At 45.5% G+C, this 16,730-nt stretch overlaps 1 protein-coding gene across 5 annotated transcripts in view; it reads left to right on the top strand.

Moving 5' to 3' along the window:
• The first annotated feature begins 2,413 nt into the window (after positions 1-2,413).
• AGO4 (argonaute RISC component 4) overlaps positions 2,414-16,730 on the top strand; it is a 53,470-nt gene continuing 39,153 nt past the window's right edge. Inside the window, exons 1-2 of one of the 5 annotated variants that reach the window (XM_009204706.4) lie at positions 2,414-2,501; positions 12,126-12,291. Coding sequence is in view for 2 of the 5 variants with exons in the window: in XM_031666873.1 (XP_031522733.1) it covers positions 3,203-3,221; positions 12,126-12,291 (185 nt within the window). In the remaining 3 variants the exon portion in view is untranslated. Of the gene's footprint in view, positions 2,502-2,805; positions 3,222-9,359; positions 9,839-12,125; positions 12,292-16,730 lie in introns of those variants that run through there. The other 4 variants (XM_031666873.1, XM_031666885.1, XR_004184172.1 and 1 more) reach the window with 4 other exon arrangements.

The following is a 16,730-nucleotide window of genomic DNA, read 5'->3' on the forward strand; positions in this document are numbered from 1 at the left end:
TATGGGGCGAACAAATTTCTTTTTTTTTTTTTTTTTTTTTTTTTTTTGAGACGGAGTCTCGCTCTGTCGCCCAGGCTGCAGTGCAGTGGCGCGATCTCGGCTCACTGCAAGCTCCACCTCCTGGGTTCACGCCATTCTCCCGCCTCAGCCTCCGAGTAGCTGGGACTACAGGCGCCCGCCACCACGCCCGGCTAGTTTTTTGTATTTTTAGTAGAGACGGGGTTTCACCATGTTAGCCAGGATGGTCTTGATCTCCTGACCTCGTGATCCACCCGCCTCGGCCTCCCAAAGTGCTGGGATTACAGGCTTGAGCCACCGCGCCCGGCCAGGGGCGAACAAATTTCATACTTCGGTTTCTGAAGCTAGTGGTAAAACTATTTTCAGCCCAGGGAACAAGCTATGGTCTCTGCTTAGGGTAGCAAATAGAATATGGAGAAATTATGTTAGGAAGTGGGGTTGGGAAAGTCAGCCACAAACCAGGCTATCTGAGACACCTGCATTGTTTAAACTCTAGGACGAACTTAGCATGTAGTGAAAAACTTGAACTCTAGTTGGTTTTTCTTTTCTTCTTAGCTGTACAGCAGTCTGACCATTTCGTAAATACTTTCTCCCCTTTGAACTTTCTATCCCCTATTACTATTTCTGGTTACTATCTGGTTTAATAGAGAGGTAGCATGATGCTGTGAAAAGAATATAGAGTATGGTGGCCGGGCACAGTGGTTCATGCCTGTAATCCTAGCACTTTGGGAGACTGAGGCAAGTGGATCATGAGGTCAGGAGATCGAGACCATCCTGGTTAACATGGTAAACCCCGACTCTACTAAAAATACAAAAAATTAGCCAGGCATGGTGGCAGGCGCCTATAGTCCCAGCTACTCGGGAGGCTGAGGTAGGAGAATGGTGTGAACCCAGGAGGCGGAGCTTGCAGTGAGCCGAGATCACGCCACTGCACTCCAGCCTGGGTGACAGGGTGAGACTCCGTCTCAAAAAAAAAAGAAAAAAAGAATATAGAGTATGGTATCAGTAGACAAGAATGTAGGCACTAGATTAAAAGTCCCAGTTCCATAATCAATCAGGGAGAGAATTAGCCAGGACTTCAATGCAAGATTTAGAACTCCAATTTTCCCATGCTTCACTGCAACATCATATAATGCAAAGCCCGACTTACTTAACTTCCCTGAGCTTTGGTGTCATCATCTGTACAAATACCTTTCTTAACAATATCTACCTTACTGGTGGTTGTAAAGATTGAGTGACATGAGAGGCCCATAGCAGAGTGCATGACAAGGGTGTGATGCTAACATTTTTTTATCATTACATTAAAAAAAATTACCTGGCTCTATGACTGCACATGGTAGGTGCTCAAATGAATATTCTACCACACATGCGAGGGGCCTAAATTGTCCCCCACCCCAATAATTTGTATATCGAAGTCCTAACTCTAGCACCCCAGGATGTGACTGTATTTGGAAACAGGGTCTCTGAAGAGGTAACTGAGTTAAAATGAGGTCATTAGAGTGAGTCCTACTCTAATATGACTGCTGTCCTTATAAGAAGAATAAATTTGGACATAGACACGCACAGAGGGAAGTCCATGTGAAGTCACTGGGAGAAGGCCACCATCTACCAAGTGAAGTAGATAGGCCTCAGAAGGAACCAACCCTGCCTATACCGTATCTGGGATTCTCAGCCTCCAGAGTTGTGAGAAAATAAATTTCTGTTGTTTAAGCCACCCAGTCTGTGGTACTTTGCTATGTTATGCCCCGGCAAAGAATACAACACACACACACTCATCGTAGCTTTTCAACTGGTGGACAAGGGGCTCCTTCACTCTGCTCACTGGAAACTGCTTCTTGGCCTGTTGCCCAATGTTGTCCCACTCAAAGTCCTTACTGAAAGCCCTGAAGATGCCGGGCCTGCTGGGCTGACCATGCTGCCTTGGAGGTGGTGCTGCTCCCTTGGCTCTTGTCTGCTAAGGGGAAAGCATCCAAGAAAGCAAGACCTTTCTCTTTCTTTCTTTTTTTTTTTTTTTTTGAGACGGAGTCCCGCTCTGTCGCCCAGGCTGGAGTGCAATGGTCCCATCTCGGCTCACTGGAATCTCCGCCTCCCAGGTTCAAGCGATTCTGCTGCCTCAGCCTCCCAGGTAGCTGGGATTATAGGCGCCCGACACCACGCCCGGCTAATTTTTTGTGTTTTTAGTAGAGACTGGGTTCCGCCATGTTGGCCAGGCTGGTCTCAAACTCCTGACTTCAGGTGATCCACCCGCCTTGGCCTCCCAAAGTGCTGGGATTACAGGCGTGAGCCACCACGCCCGGCCAAGACCTTTCTCTTCTAAAGTGACTGGTGATTTGCTGACCAGAGGCGCTTGTCATGGGACCGGGGAGGGAATGCATCATTCATCAGAGTCCATTCCCGTGGTGCCTTCCGGCTATACGGAGAGGGACGCGCCGTTGGGTGTGTGGTGCTGGATGAAGGGATGAAGGAGGACTGCTGCCTCTAAGGTGACCCTAAAAGACAGGATGACAGAAGCGATCTGGGGTGGGAGGAGGGAAGAGGGAGGCGAGGTGGCTCCTGTGAATCTCAGCACACTTTCCACTCACAGAAGTGGAAAACTGAATCTGTGGGTCGGCGGAACTGGAATCCAGATCTTTTGCAGGACGCCCTGGGGGGATGGCACGTAGCCCCCCAGAGCCGTTGGCCACAGGACGGCCTCCTCGGGCGGACGGGGCAGAGCGGGCCAGCGGGCGCGTGCCCGACACGTCCACCGGGCACTGCCCCCTCCGGGCGCGCGCCCGTCCCGCCGACCCGCCTCGCCCCCCGCCGGGCTCGGTGGACCCCGCACTCGGGCCCGCGCACGCCCCCTCCGCCCGCCGGGACCCCGGGCCCGCGCACCCCGCGCCCCCTCCCCTCCCGGCGGGCGCGCGCGCTGGCTCCCGCTCCCGCTCCCGTTGGCGGCGGCGGCGGCGGCGGCGGGGATTGTTTTTGTTGTCGCTGAGGCCGGAAGAGCCGGAGCCGGGTCCCTGTCCCCGGGCCGGGCGCCGCCGCCGCCCCCTACCCAGCGCCCGCGTCTCCGCGGCGCCACCCCAGCGCCAATATTCCGGAGATCAAGCGTTACGCGGCGGCGGCGGCGGCGGCGGCGGCGGCGGCGGGGCCCGGAGCGGGAGGCGCCGGGGACCGGGGCGAGGCGGCCCCCGCCGCCGCCATGGAGGCGCTGGGACCCGGTGAGGAGAGAGCTCGGGTAGGGGCGGGACCCGGGGCCCGGTGCCCGGGGCGGGCGGCCGGGACTTTGGCTGCCCCGTCGCCCCGCCGGGTTTGGGCCGCCAGGCCTCGGGGAAGGGGACCCGAGCGCCGCAGCACGAAGCAGAGGGAGCTGACCCGGGCCTGGGGGGCGGTGACCGCGCCCCAGACGGCAGTTGGGTGGATCCTGAGGTCCGAGTGGGAGGTTCGGGAAGGTGACCCGCTCCGCCTGGCGGAGGCCACTCTTGGTCCCACTTCGGGGAGATGATTTGTGCCCGGGATCGCGGCGAGGGTAGTTTGGGCCTCAGAAGGGGCGATCCGCTGCCCAGTGCGCGCGGAGGCCTGGCCCAGACCGGGAAAAGGGCCCCGCTGCCTGCTAGCAGCCGGTAGTCCTGGTTTGGGGCCGCGCCCCTGTTTTTCTTTGCATTGGCAGACGGTCCAGAGCCTTCAGATGAGGAAGAAGAACTTCATCCAAACACCTCACATGATCTCTGAAGGTCAAGAGAGAAAATGCCCATCCTTTCTGAAAGGCCCTGATGTCCCGAAGAACATGGTTCTGTGCTTCTATCTGTTACTCAGTCTGTGTATTAGTCACAGAGTGGTCTGGGACAGCCTTTGAGTGACACAGGAGTTGCCAGCCAGTCTGCTCCACCACAGGCTTCAATGCCCTGAGTTCTCTTCTAATTGGGTTATGAGTGGTTGTGAGGATCAAATGAAGGAGAAAGTGCTTTGGAAACTGTAATTTGTTGTGGATATGAATGGCCTCTGGTTATTTCTCTCTATCCAAACCAGAGGAACCATTCCAGGCTGTAATGAGTGCCCTGAGTATTGGGGCCTGGTGCTTCCACCTCAAAGCCCAACAGGTTTCTAATGCCTTGGCTAAGTAGCGCAGGGTTTAGGGGCTGTGGTGGAATTAACTTTAATATTCAAATCTTACCTACATAATGAACTTAGTCATAGAGTGTTTCGTCTTTTTAATGCGTAGACAATTTGAGTTGCCATTTGAGTTTGGAAACTTGGCAGGTTTGTTTACTTAGCACTTGTTTGCATAGCTAAGTGATTAAACTCCACCCTAATTTGCTTCTTCAAGTATTGTTTAAAGGCCCTCATAATCAAATTTCATATGCCTTTTAAAAATAAATTGGCTTGCCGCATTAATATTATTTGATAAACTTCAGTGTATTATGCCAGGTTAACTTCAGATATGTCCCCTGGCTAAAGATATGATCAGGTCTTTAGGAATGTAACAGACTTCTGTTCAAATTCAATATAGTAATGTAAGAGTTGTATGACCCGGGGCAAATTACTTAATTCCTTTGAACTTTCATTTTCTCATCTCTAAATTGAGGGTAATAATAATTATGTTCTGTAAGATTGTTGAGAGAATGAAATGAGAGTATATGAGAAGTCTTACTATAGAGACTAGTGCCTATAGATGCTCAACAAATGTTTCTTCCCTCCCCCTAGTAATTCATAATTGAAACAACTGTTGCATTTATGAGCTGATATCAAAAGAAACTGTGTAACTGTGGGCATAAACTGAATTTCATGGAAAGGATCAACCTGGTGATGTTAGGCACTGCCCAGGGACTCTTTTTTGTTTGTTTGTTTGATTTTAGCTTTTGCAGGTTTGAGGATTTAGTGGTTCACTCAGGATTGTTCAGATTGTGGAAAATTAATTCTCACTAACTATATTTATAAGATACTAATGAATAAGCCAAAATGTCACATAGATCTTTTCTGTTGAGTGGAATATTTTCCTGTCTGCTCTCTAGCAAACTCCTTTTTTGGTGCTGCAGTACCTTGGAAACTCAACTAATAAGTAGCTGCCTGCTAAGCATAGAATCAGAGCAAAGAGAGTTGGTCGTCCTGTGGGATGATTCATCCAGGCTGTTTTAGAACCTGGAGAATCATCCCTGCTTCTCTGGCAGAGCACACCTGGATCTAGTGCTTTGTGCCCTCCTCACTTGAACAGTCCCTGAAACCTTAGTCTAGTCTTATTCTGTCCGCCCCCTCCCCCCCACCGCCTCCCCGCAACCTGTTTCAGTTTCTGCCAATTCTCAGAAATATAATTAATTAGATTACCACTTATTTTGGTAATATGTTGTTTGTAGTACTTTACAGTTTGTAAAGTGCCTTTATAACTATTAGGTCATTTAATCCTCTGGGAGGTAGGCAAGGCAGGTAGCTATTCCATTTTACAGATGAGAAAAGTGAGGTTCGGAGAGGATGAAGTGACTTCATTAGGGTTTCAAAAGGCCAAATGGTGGAATAAAGACCAGAGTTTGGACTTCTAATCATCTCCTCTTCATTAAGGCTGACTTCATCTGTTCTATGTTAAGTCATATCAGTTACCCTTTCAGAGAATCCTGTTATCTGACTTTGTCACCACATTTTGGGGATACCCTGAAAATAAAACTCAGGGACCAGGCTGGGTGTGGTGGCTCATGCCTGTAATCCCAGCACTTTGGGAGGCTGAGGTGGGTGGATCACTTGAGGCCAGGAGTTTGAGACCAGCCTGGCCAACATGGTGAAACCCTCTCTCTACTAAAAATACAAAAATTAGCTGGGTGTAGTGGCATACCTGTAGCCCTAGCTACTCTAGGGTGGCTGAAGTGGGAGGATGGCTTGAGCCTGGGAGGCAGAGGCTGCGGTGAGCTGAGATCGCACCTCAAAAAGAAACTCTGCCTCAAAACAAAACAAAATGACAAAAAACCAACCAAACAACTAAAAAACACCCCAGGGGCTGGGCACAGTGGCTCATGCCTGAAATCCCAGCACTCTGGGAGGCCGAGGTGGGCGGATCACCTGAGGTTGGGAGTTCGAGACCAGCCTGGCCAACATAGTAAAACCCATCTCTACTAAAAATATAAAAATTAGCTGGGTGTGGTGGTGCGCGCCTGTAGTCTGAGGCTGCAGCAGGAGAATCGCTTGAACACGGGAGGTGAAAGTTGCAGTGAGCCGAGATTGTGCCACTGCATTCCAGCTTGGGCAACAGAGCAAGACTCCATCTAAAAAAAAAAAAAAGTCACCTCAGGGACCTTTGAGCACTAACTATGACTATAATATTTACAAATGCAATTATAATAGCTAACATTTCCTGATCATTTACTATTGCAAGGCACTATGTTAAACCTCTTTTTTTTTTTTTTTTTTTTGAGACAGAGTCTTGCTCTGTAGCCCAGGCTGGAGTGCAATGGCGCGATCTCGGCTCGCTGCAGCCTCCACCTCCTGAGTTCAAGCAGTTCTCTGCCTCAGGCTCCTGAGTAGCTGGGTTACAGGTGCCCACCATGCCCGGCTAATTTTTGCATTTTTAGTAGAGACAGAGTTTCACCATCTTGGCCAGGCTGGTCTTAAACTCCTGACCTTGTGATCCACCCACCTCAGCCTCCCAAAGTGCTGGAATTGCAGGCATGAGCCACTGCGCCCAGCCTTTATGTTAAACCTTGAATACACATAATCTCATGGGATAGATGCCATTATTATTACACACGTGCCCATTTTATAAATGAGGAAACTGAGATGCAGAAAGGCCAAGAAACTGGCCCAACATCATGCAGTTAGGGAGTGGTGAGACCAGGATTGAAACCTAAGTAATTTGGTTCCAGAGCTTTAGTCACTGTGCTTTATTGCTTCCTTACGTAGATAGCTGGCTAAATTCAAAGAAGCCAGATTTTTCCTAGCCTTCAGAGCTGTAGAAATAAATCTCTGTTGTTTAGGCCAAATTATTAAAAAAAAAAAAAAAAAAAAAAAAAAAAAAAAGAAAGAAAATAAAAAAGAAATTAGCTTCTAGAATGAAAAAAATATATAATTTTCACACTAAATCTTCTAAGCTTATTAAAAGAAATTATCACTCAGCTTCTAACTTTTCTCTTTGCCAAGGAAAGGAGATACATCTAACTTTTCTCTTTGCCAAGGAAAGGAGGTACAAATAATATTTACTTTTTGCCACTTCTTAATCGTTTTCTTTCAATTCTTCTGCCTCTGCCTCTTTGATATCAAGTATTTCTGGTAAGAATACATACCACAAGATTATGAAGTATATTGGGAAAAAAAAGTGCTAGGCTAGGAGTTAGGAGATTTGGATTCTAGTTAGCATTTAAACTCAAAGTCTTATGTCCTTAAGCAAGTCATTTGATCCAAGTTTCTGTTTCCAAATTTCTATTATAAAGCTATATTTCTTATAACCTTTCTCTTTTTTAAGACGAGTCTCATTTTGTCACCCTTGCTGGATTGCAGTGGTGTGATCTCGGCTCACTGCAACCTCCACCTTCCAGGTTCAAGCTATTACCCTGCCTCAGTCTCCCGAGTAGCTGGGATTAGAGGTGCCCACCACCACACCTAGCTAATTTTTCTATTTTTAGTAGAGACAGAGTTTCGCCATGTTTGCCAGGCTGGTCTCAAACTCCTGACCTCAGGTGATCCATCCGCTTCAGCCTTCCAAAGTGCTGGGATTACAGGCGTGAGCCACCGTGCCTGGCCTCTTACAACTTTATGAATGATACAGTGATTGCTTAAGTGTATCTTGAAATATGCAGAGTTGAGTTATTTATATAATTTAATTGGGTTAATTCAGTATGTTCATCACCTCTCACATTATTTACTATTTACTTCTTACCTTGTTACCTTGTTTGTAATTGTCTTATCAATTGTATTGATAGATCCTCTTGTACACTAGAAGTATAACTTAACTCCAGGCAATAAGAATACTTTTAGTGGGCCGGGCACGGTGGTTCGTGCCTGTAATCCCAGCACTTTGGGAGGCCTACGTGGGCAGATTGCTTGAGCCCAGGAGTTCAAGACCAGCTTAGGCAACATGGCAAAACTCAAAACCTTGTCTCTACCAAAAATACAAAAACTAGGCCGGGCGTGGTGGCTCACACCTGTCATCCCAGCACTTTGGGAGGCCGAGGCGGGCAGATCATGAGGTCAGGAGATCGAGAGCAGCCTGGCTAACACAGTGAAACCCCGTCTCTACTAAAAATATCAAAATTAGCCAGGCATGGTGGCGGGCGCCTGTAGTCCCAGCTACTCAGGAGGCTGAGGCAGGAGAATGTCGTGAACCCAGGAGACGGAGCTTGCAGTGAGACGAGATTGAGCCACTGCACTTCAGCCTGGGCGACAGAGTGAGACTCCATCTCAAAAAAAGAAATACAAAAATTAGCTGAGCGTGGTATCCCAGTTACTCTGGAGGCTGAGATAGGAGGATCAGTTGAGTCCAGGAGGTTGAGGCTGCAGTGAACCATGACTGAATCAGTGCACTCCAGCCTGGGCAACACAGCAAGACCCTGGCTCAAAATAAAAAGAAGAAGAAAAGACGAAAGAGAGAGAGAGAGAGACACTTTGGGAGGGCGAGGTGGGCAGATCACGAGGTCAGGAGTTTGAGACCAGCCTGGCCAAGACGGTGAAACCTTGTCTCTACTAAAAATACAAAAAATTAGCTTGGCATGGTGGCTGGCGTCCATAATCCCAGCTACTTGGGAGGCTAAGGCAGGAGAATCTCTTAAATCCGGGAGGTGGACATTGCAGTGAGCCAAGATCGCACCACTGCACTGCAGCCTGGGTGACAGTGCGAGACTCTGTCCCAAAAAAAAAAGAGAGAAAGAAAGAAAGAAGAGAGAGAGAGAACAGAAGGAAGGAAGGGAGGGAGGGAGGGAGGGAGGGAGAGAAAGAAAGAAAGATAATTATCATTTTTGTCTTTAGATTCTATCTGGGATTATTGACACCGTTCAGTTCAACATTTATTGAATTCTTACAACATGATGGCTGCTGCATTAGATATTGAGAAGATTAACAGGAGGTTCATTTATTATAAGAGTTTGTAATCTAATGAAGGAGACAGAGTAACCTAACAAGTGGTTTCTTTTTTTTTTTTTTTGAGACGGAGTCTTGCTTTGTCGCCCAGGCTGGAGTGCAGTGGTGCATCTCGGCTCACTGCAAGCTCCGCCTCCCGGGTTCACACCATTCCCCTGCCTCAGCCTCTCAGTAGCTGGGACTACAGGCGCGCACCACCACGCCCGGCTAATTTTTTGTATTTTTAGTAGAGACAGGGTTTCACCGTGTTAGCCAGGATGATCTCGATCTCCTGACCTCGTGATCCGCCCGTCTCGGCCTCCCAAAGTGCTGGGATTACAGGCATGAGCCACCATGGCCTGGCAACAAGTGGTTTCTTATACTTCCTCTATGGTTTCCCCTATGGAGACAGTCTTTTCAACACAGAGGAAGGATCCTGTAGTCTGGAAGAATCAGGAAAGGATTTCCAAGGAGGTTACATCTAAACCAAATTCTGAAGGATAAGTAGAATATCGTGGGAAAATGAATAATTAATATGTAAAATGATTTTTAATACTTTAAGTGTTAGAATATGGTAATCTGTCACCATAAATATAATAAAGTATTTGCTCTAATTTTCCTAAGTGATGTTGGACCAGAACAACATCTTTTTGTTGTTGTTGTTGTTTTAGACTGAGTCTCCCTCTGTTGCCCAGGCTGGAGTACAATGGCACGATCTCAGCTCACTGCAACCTCTGCCTCCAGGATATTGATTTGATGACAAACTTATCATCATTCAGTGATGTACCTCTGTGTCAAACTTAGATATGTAAGATAAGTTATTCTTTTTTTTTTTCTTTTTGAGATGGAGTTTCGCTGACCAGGCTGGAGTGCAATGGCGCGATCTTGGTTCACCACAACCTCCGCTTCCCAGGTTCAAGCGATTCTCCTGCCTCAGCCTCCCGAGTAGCCGGGATTACAGGCGCCCACCACTGTGCCCAGCTAATTTTTGTATTTTTAGTAGAGACGGGGTTTTACTATGCTGGCCAGGCTGGTCTCAACTGCTGACCTCAGGTGATCTGCCTGCCTTGGCCTTCCAAAGTGCTGGGATTGCAGGTGTGAGCCACCACGTGTGGCCCAGAACAACTTCTTGCTTCAAAGTTTTCTCTCCTTAGTGAAGTCTTTGTTCTCAGTGAAATGCCATTGCAGTAACAGAACCTGTTGTAACTTTCCATTGTAACCACAGCCCACTTTGCTCAATACCTATTCATAGCAGAAAAGATGTTCATTTTTTTAGGCCAGTGTCCACTTGATATTGTCATCAAAAAAGAGTCAGATTTTTTCTAAACAAGTGTCTCCCAGACTGTGCTCCACAAGATCCTTTTCTGCTGAATATTAATAGATGTTCAAATCTTAGAAAGAGAGAGTTCTGTGGGGGAAAAAAAGTTAGCTAAATGATGAGGTAAAGTTAACCAGGTTTATTTATTACATGACTTTTTCGAGAATTTGATATGATAATATACATTGAAATGTTAAGAGGGGAGAGAGTATGCAAGATTTCTTTAACTTATGGAATCTTTTCTTTTTAAAAATAGTTTGGAAAGATTACTCTGTCTACACCAGGGTTTCTCAACCTCTTTCTCAGAACTATTGATATTTTGGACTGGGTAATTCTTTGTTGTGGGGGGCTATGTTATGCATTATAGAATGCATGGCTGTATCCTGGGTCCTTTCCACTAGACGCCAGCAGCACTCCTCAGGTTGTGACAACCAAAAATGTGTCCAGATATTTGCCAAATGTTTCCTGGGGAACAAAATTACCCCAGGTTGAGAACCACTGGTCTAGACTGTACATTCTTTGAAAGAAGGGGCTTTGTCTTCTTTCTGAATCCATAATACAGGTTAGGCATGTTATAACTGAATAAATGAATAAATGTCTGTGGAATAAACTAGATCTTATGAGCAAGAAATCTCAAATTGTCCAGGTTCTAAAAATATCAAGTTATAAATGAGAAGGTCGGCCGGGCGCGGTGGCTCAAGCCTGTAATCCCAGCACTTTGGGAGGCCGAGGCGGATGGATCACGAGGTCAGGAGATCGAGATCATCCTGGCTAACATGGTGAAACCCCGTCTCTACTAAAAATACAAAACACTAGCCGGGCATGGTGGCGGCGCCTGTAGTCCCAGCTACTCGGGAGGCTGAGGCAGGAGAATGGCGGGAACCCGGGAGGCGGAGCTTGCAGTGAGCTGAGATCCGGCCACTGCACTCCAGCCTGGGCGACACAGCGAGACTCCGTCTCAAAAAATAAAAAAAATAAAAAATAAATGAGAAGGTCTAGCTTTATTGGTATTGTTTCTCTATTGAAATTAGCAAATAAGTTGATAAATAGAGCTACAGTTTAATCTTCTTCTATATGTACAATTTATAATGATGCAGGCTAATTTGTGAGAGATTAATAGATCATTTCCAACTCTGGGGATGGTGGCTCCAGAGTTTAGAGATGATTTTTAAAATGCATATAATTTTGTAAGTGTAGCTGTAGAGCTACTAATGCTCTTGCAAGATTTTATACTGTAGCCTATGCTTGAGAGGAATTCATCATTCTAATTTTGATGTCGTTATATTAAAAATAATAGCAACATGGCAAAATATTTAGAAATCTGGAGAACCTTAGGTCAAAAGACACCCCAAATTCCTTAGAGTGCGTACAGTGAATAATAAGATCTCAATAATTGTAGCCATCATCATCATCATCAACAGGAAGAATAAATAGCACAGCAGGCCGGGCACAGTGGCTCACGCCTGTAATCCCAGCACTTTGGGAGGCCGAGGTGGGTGGATCACGAGGTCAGGAGTTCAAGACCAGCCTGGCCAATGTGATGAAACCCTGTCTCTACTAAAAATACAAAAATTAGCTAGGCTTGATGGCAGGCGCCTGTAATCCCAGCTACTCGAGAGGCTGAGGCAGGAGAATCACTTGAAACTGGAAGGCAGAGGTTGCAGTGAGCCAGGATCAAGCCACTGCACTCCACCCTGGGTGAAAGAGCGAAACTCCATCTCAAAAAAAAAAAAAAAAAAAAAAAAATAGCACAGCAAATGTCTTTCAATCTCTTTAGGACCTCCGGCTAGCCTGTTTCAGCCACCTCGTCGTCCTGGCCTTGGAACTGTTGGAAAACCAATTCGACTGTTAGCCAATCATTTTCAGGTTCAGATTCCTAAAATAGATGTGTATCACTATGATGTGGATATTAAGCCTGAAAAACGGCCTCGTAGAGTCAACAGGTAAGGATTAGAAAGAGTGAGTGGATTTCTGTATGTTTTAAGTGCAGATAATTTATTTATGTATCATGTTGTTCTCTAAATTCATCCAACCTGTAGGCTTTGTTACTCTCTAAGATGATAGGTTTCTTAATAGCAGGTTTGCTGTCCCATACTTGGTTATCCTCTGTAGGCTCTAGCAAAGTGCTGGACATATATTATTAGTCAATCAGTAAACACTTATTTAATTATGAAAGAGAAAGGTCACTCTTTCATTGACCAAGGGTAGCAAAAATTTACTGAAATAGGTGAAGACATTAATGTCTATGGGAAATAGAACTATCTGGAAATTCAAAATTTTATTGTTATATGTTGGTTTTGGGCATGAGAAAGGTATATATCAATACAGAAGATTACTTGCAGATGTTTTCTTGGGGGAAAAGAAAGACAGAAAAGTCATCTTGGAGTATTGAGAAAACTAAGCACAGAGAGAAGCTCTAGTTATTTCTAGCATTATGTAAGAGTGGTCCTGATGAGATGATGTAAGTATTGTGGTCTGTATAGCAGGAATTTACCTGGTGTGAAGACAGCCCTGTAGCAAATATTCTTACAGTGTGCTGAGTATACATCCACTTTCCTTTTCTCTGTTTCTATGCAGTGACATTCAGGCAATGTTTGATACTAAGATTCTTGCTTTTTTAAGATTGGCCTTTTCTGACAAGTGAAATATTTTGTGCCACTTGATATTTTTCTCATTATGGATCAAAATTTGGCTTTCTGGTATAGTTCATTCTCATGTAAACCCATTATTGGCTATTGTGTAACTGAGATCAATAGTAGTAGAAGTGGTGGTAATGGATAACATTGATCCATTCAACAGATATTTTATTGAGTGTTTCTTTTGTGCCAGATATTGTCCTGTGCTCTGGGAATTCACCATGAGCAAAACAGGTAAAACTTTCTACCTTTGAGGAGCTTATATCCTAATGGGGAAGACCAAAAATAAATGAAGAAGCAAACAAAACATAGACTTTGTTAGTTGGTAATAAATGCAATAAAGAAAAAGAAAGTAGAGATGGAAGAGAGGAAATGAGGAAAGGATGAGCCACTGATATTTATATATGAATGAATATATATGTTTGTGTATATATATACACACACACATACATGCATATGTAGATATACACACACGTATGTGTATATATATATTTATGAAAATAGCTAGGGAAAGTCTCACTGAAAAGTGACATTTGACCTAGAGGAGGTGAGGGATATCTGCATGAAGAGTGTCCCAGGCAAAGTCAGAAGCTTGGTGAATTCAAGAAACAGTGGGCCGGGCGTGGTGGCTCATGCCTGTAATCCCAGCACTTTGGGAGGCTTAGGCGGGCAGATCACTTGAGGTCAGGAGGTTGAGACCAGCCTGGCCAACATAGTGAAACCCTGTTTCTACTAAAAATACAAAAATTAGCCAGGCATAGTGGCATGTGCCTGTAATCCCAGCTACTTGGGAGGCTGAGGCAAGAGAATCACTTGAATCTGGGAGACGGAGGTTGCAGTGAGCGGAGATCGTGCCGCTGCATTCCAGCCTGGGCAACAGAGGGAGACTCTGTCTCAAAAAGATAAAAAAAAAAAAAAGAAAGAAACAGCAGATAATTCTGGATTGCTGGAGCAAGTGAGTGAGTAGGGGAGTGTGATAGGAGATGAGTTTGGAGAAATTTCAGAAGGCCTCTATCATGCAGAGCTTGTAGGCATTCATAACACTTTGTCATTTACTCTGGTTAAGTGAGTTTTAAATACTAAACCCACAACATGACTAAATAAATCTAAGACATGACTAGCTTATATTTTTAATAGATTGCCCTGGATGCTGTGCTGAAATTGCACCCTAGCAAGTAAGGGTGAAAAGCATGGAAATTAATTAGGAGGCACCTGGAATGATTCAGGTGAAAAGTAATGGTGCTTTAGACTTGAGTAGTATAATTGATAGTGATGAGAAGTGGTCAGATCCTGCAAATATTTTCACAGTAGTGTCAATAAGATTTACTGATGGATTGAACATGTGGTGTGAAAGAAAGAAATGAGTCGTGATTTATTCCAGGGTTTTTGTCCTGAGCTAGTGGAAAAAGAGGAGTTGTCATTTATTACATGGGGAAAACTGCAAGAGAAGCAGAAGCAGGAGTAGCAGATCAGGCGACCTGTGAGTTTTGGACATCAGAGTTGAGATGACTATTAGACATGCTAGTGGAGGTCGGGCGTGGTAGCTCGTACATGTAATCCCAGCACTTTAGGAGGTTGAGGTGGGAGGATTGCTTGAAGCCAGGAGTTTGCAACAAGCTTAGGCAACATGGCCAGACTCTGTCTATATTAAAAAAAAAAAAAAAAAAAGCTGGGCGCGGTGGCTCACACTTGTAATCCCAGCGCTTTGGGAGGCCGAGGTGGGTGGATCATGAGGTCAGGAGATCGAGACCAGCCTGGCCAATATGGTGAAACCCCATCCCTACTAATGATACAAAAATTAGCTGGGTGTGGTGGTGCGTGCCTGTAGTCCCAGCTACTCAGGAGGCTGAGGCAGAAGAATCACTTGAACCTGGGAGGTGGAGGTTGCAGTGAGCTGAGATTGTGCCACTGCACATTAGCCTGGATGACAAAGTGAGACTCTGTCTCAAAAAAAAAAAAAAATTAGCTGGGTACGGTGGCACATGCCTGTAGTCCCACCTACTCGGGGCTGAGGCAAGTGGATCACCTGATCCCAGGGGTCGAGGCTGCAGTGTGCCATGTTGTACCACTACACTCCAGCCCAGATGACAGAGTGAGACTGAGTCTAAAAAAAAAAAAAAGGAGGAGGTTGAATACAGTATTAAGGTTGGATTCAGGGAACAGATCCAGGCTGGAGACAAACATTTGAGAATCTTGAGCTTATTGGTGATAAAGCCATGAGACTTCATGAGATTATGTTGAAAGTGAATGTGGGTGGAGAAAATAAGGCTCCTACGCTGGGTCTTGAGGCACTCCAATATTTAAAATTTTAACTTAAAGATTAAAGGCAATGAGGAAGTATCAGCAGGAAGATTGGCATGGAGAGACCACTGGAATAGGAGAAAACCAGGGGAGTGGTGCTCTGGAGGCAAAGGAAGAAGACGTTTTAAGTTGGAAGGATGGATTTTCTAATGTTCAAAGAGCATTGAATTTAGCTATATGGAGCCCACTGGAGGACATTGATAAGAGTAGTTTGGTAGAGAAAAAGCCTTACTTGAGAAAGTTCAAGGGAGAAAGGGGAAGAGGAATTACAGACAACTCCTTCAAGGGATTTTGATACAAAAGGGAGCACAGAAATAGAATGTTCACGTGAGGAGAAACTGAGGTTAAGAAAGTTTAATTTTGTTTTTGTTTTTTTTGGTTTTTTTTTGAGATGGAGTCTCACTCTCACCCGGGTGGAATGCAGTGGCATGATCTTGACTCACTGAAACTTCCACCTCTGGGGTTCAACTGATTCCCTTGTCTCAGCCTCCCAAGTAGCTGGGTTTACAGGCATGCACCCCCACACCTGGCTAATTTTTGTATTTTTAGTAGAGACGGGGTTTCACCATGTTCGTCAGGCTTGTCTCGAACTCTTGACCTCAATTGATCTGTCTGCCTCGGCCCCCCAAAGTGCTCGGATTACAGGTGTGAGCCACCACACCTGGCCCAAGAAAGTTTGATTTTTTTTTTAAGATGAGAGAAATTAGAGCATGTTTGTATGCTGAAGGGAATAATCCAGTAAAGAGGAAAAATTTGATGATTTAGGAGAGAAGACAATTCTTGGAATGATATCCATGAGCAGATCAGAGTAAATAGGCTTATTGTGGGACAAGCACCGTTCTAAATACTCTATGTGTTATACCTAACACTGTATAAATAAATAAATACTCTGTGTATTTGCTCAATCAAGACAACCGCTTTTTTTTTTTTTTTTTTTTTTTGAGAGGGAGTCTCGCTCTGTCGCCCAGGCTGGAGTGCAGTGGCGCGATCTCGGCTCACTGCAAGCTCCGCCTCCTGGGTTCACGCCATTCTCCCGCCTCAGCCTCCGAGTAGCTGGGACTACAGGCGCCCGCCACCAGGCGCCCGCCACCACGCCCGGCTAGTTTTTTGTATTTTTAGTAGAGACGGGGTTTCACCATGTTAGCCAGGATGGTCTCGATCTCCTGACCTCGTGATCCACCCGCCTCGGCCTCCCAAAGTGCTGGGATTACAGGCTTGAGCCACCGCGCCCGGCCAAGACAACCGCTTTTTAAGGGAAGTGATATTATTATTGTCATCATAACTTTACATATGAAGAAATGGATATGTGAAAGATTAAGTGACTTGTCCAAGGTCATGCCGTTCTGCCACTTAACCATTGTGTGACCAGGGACAGGTCACTTAACCATTCTGAATTTTCTTTTTTTCTTTTCTTTAATATGAGGACCATAATCATTTTCTTATTT

Source organism: Papio anubis, chromosome 1 (assembly GCF_008728515.1).
Source record: "Papio anubis isolate 15944 chromosome 1, Panubis1.0, whole genome shotgun sequence".
NCBI classification, from domain to species: domain Eukaryota; kingdom Metazoa; phylum Chordata; class Mammalia; order Primates; family Cercopithecidae; genus Papio; species Papio anubis.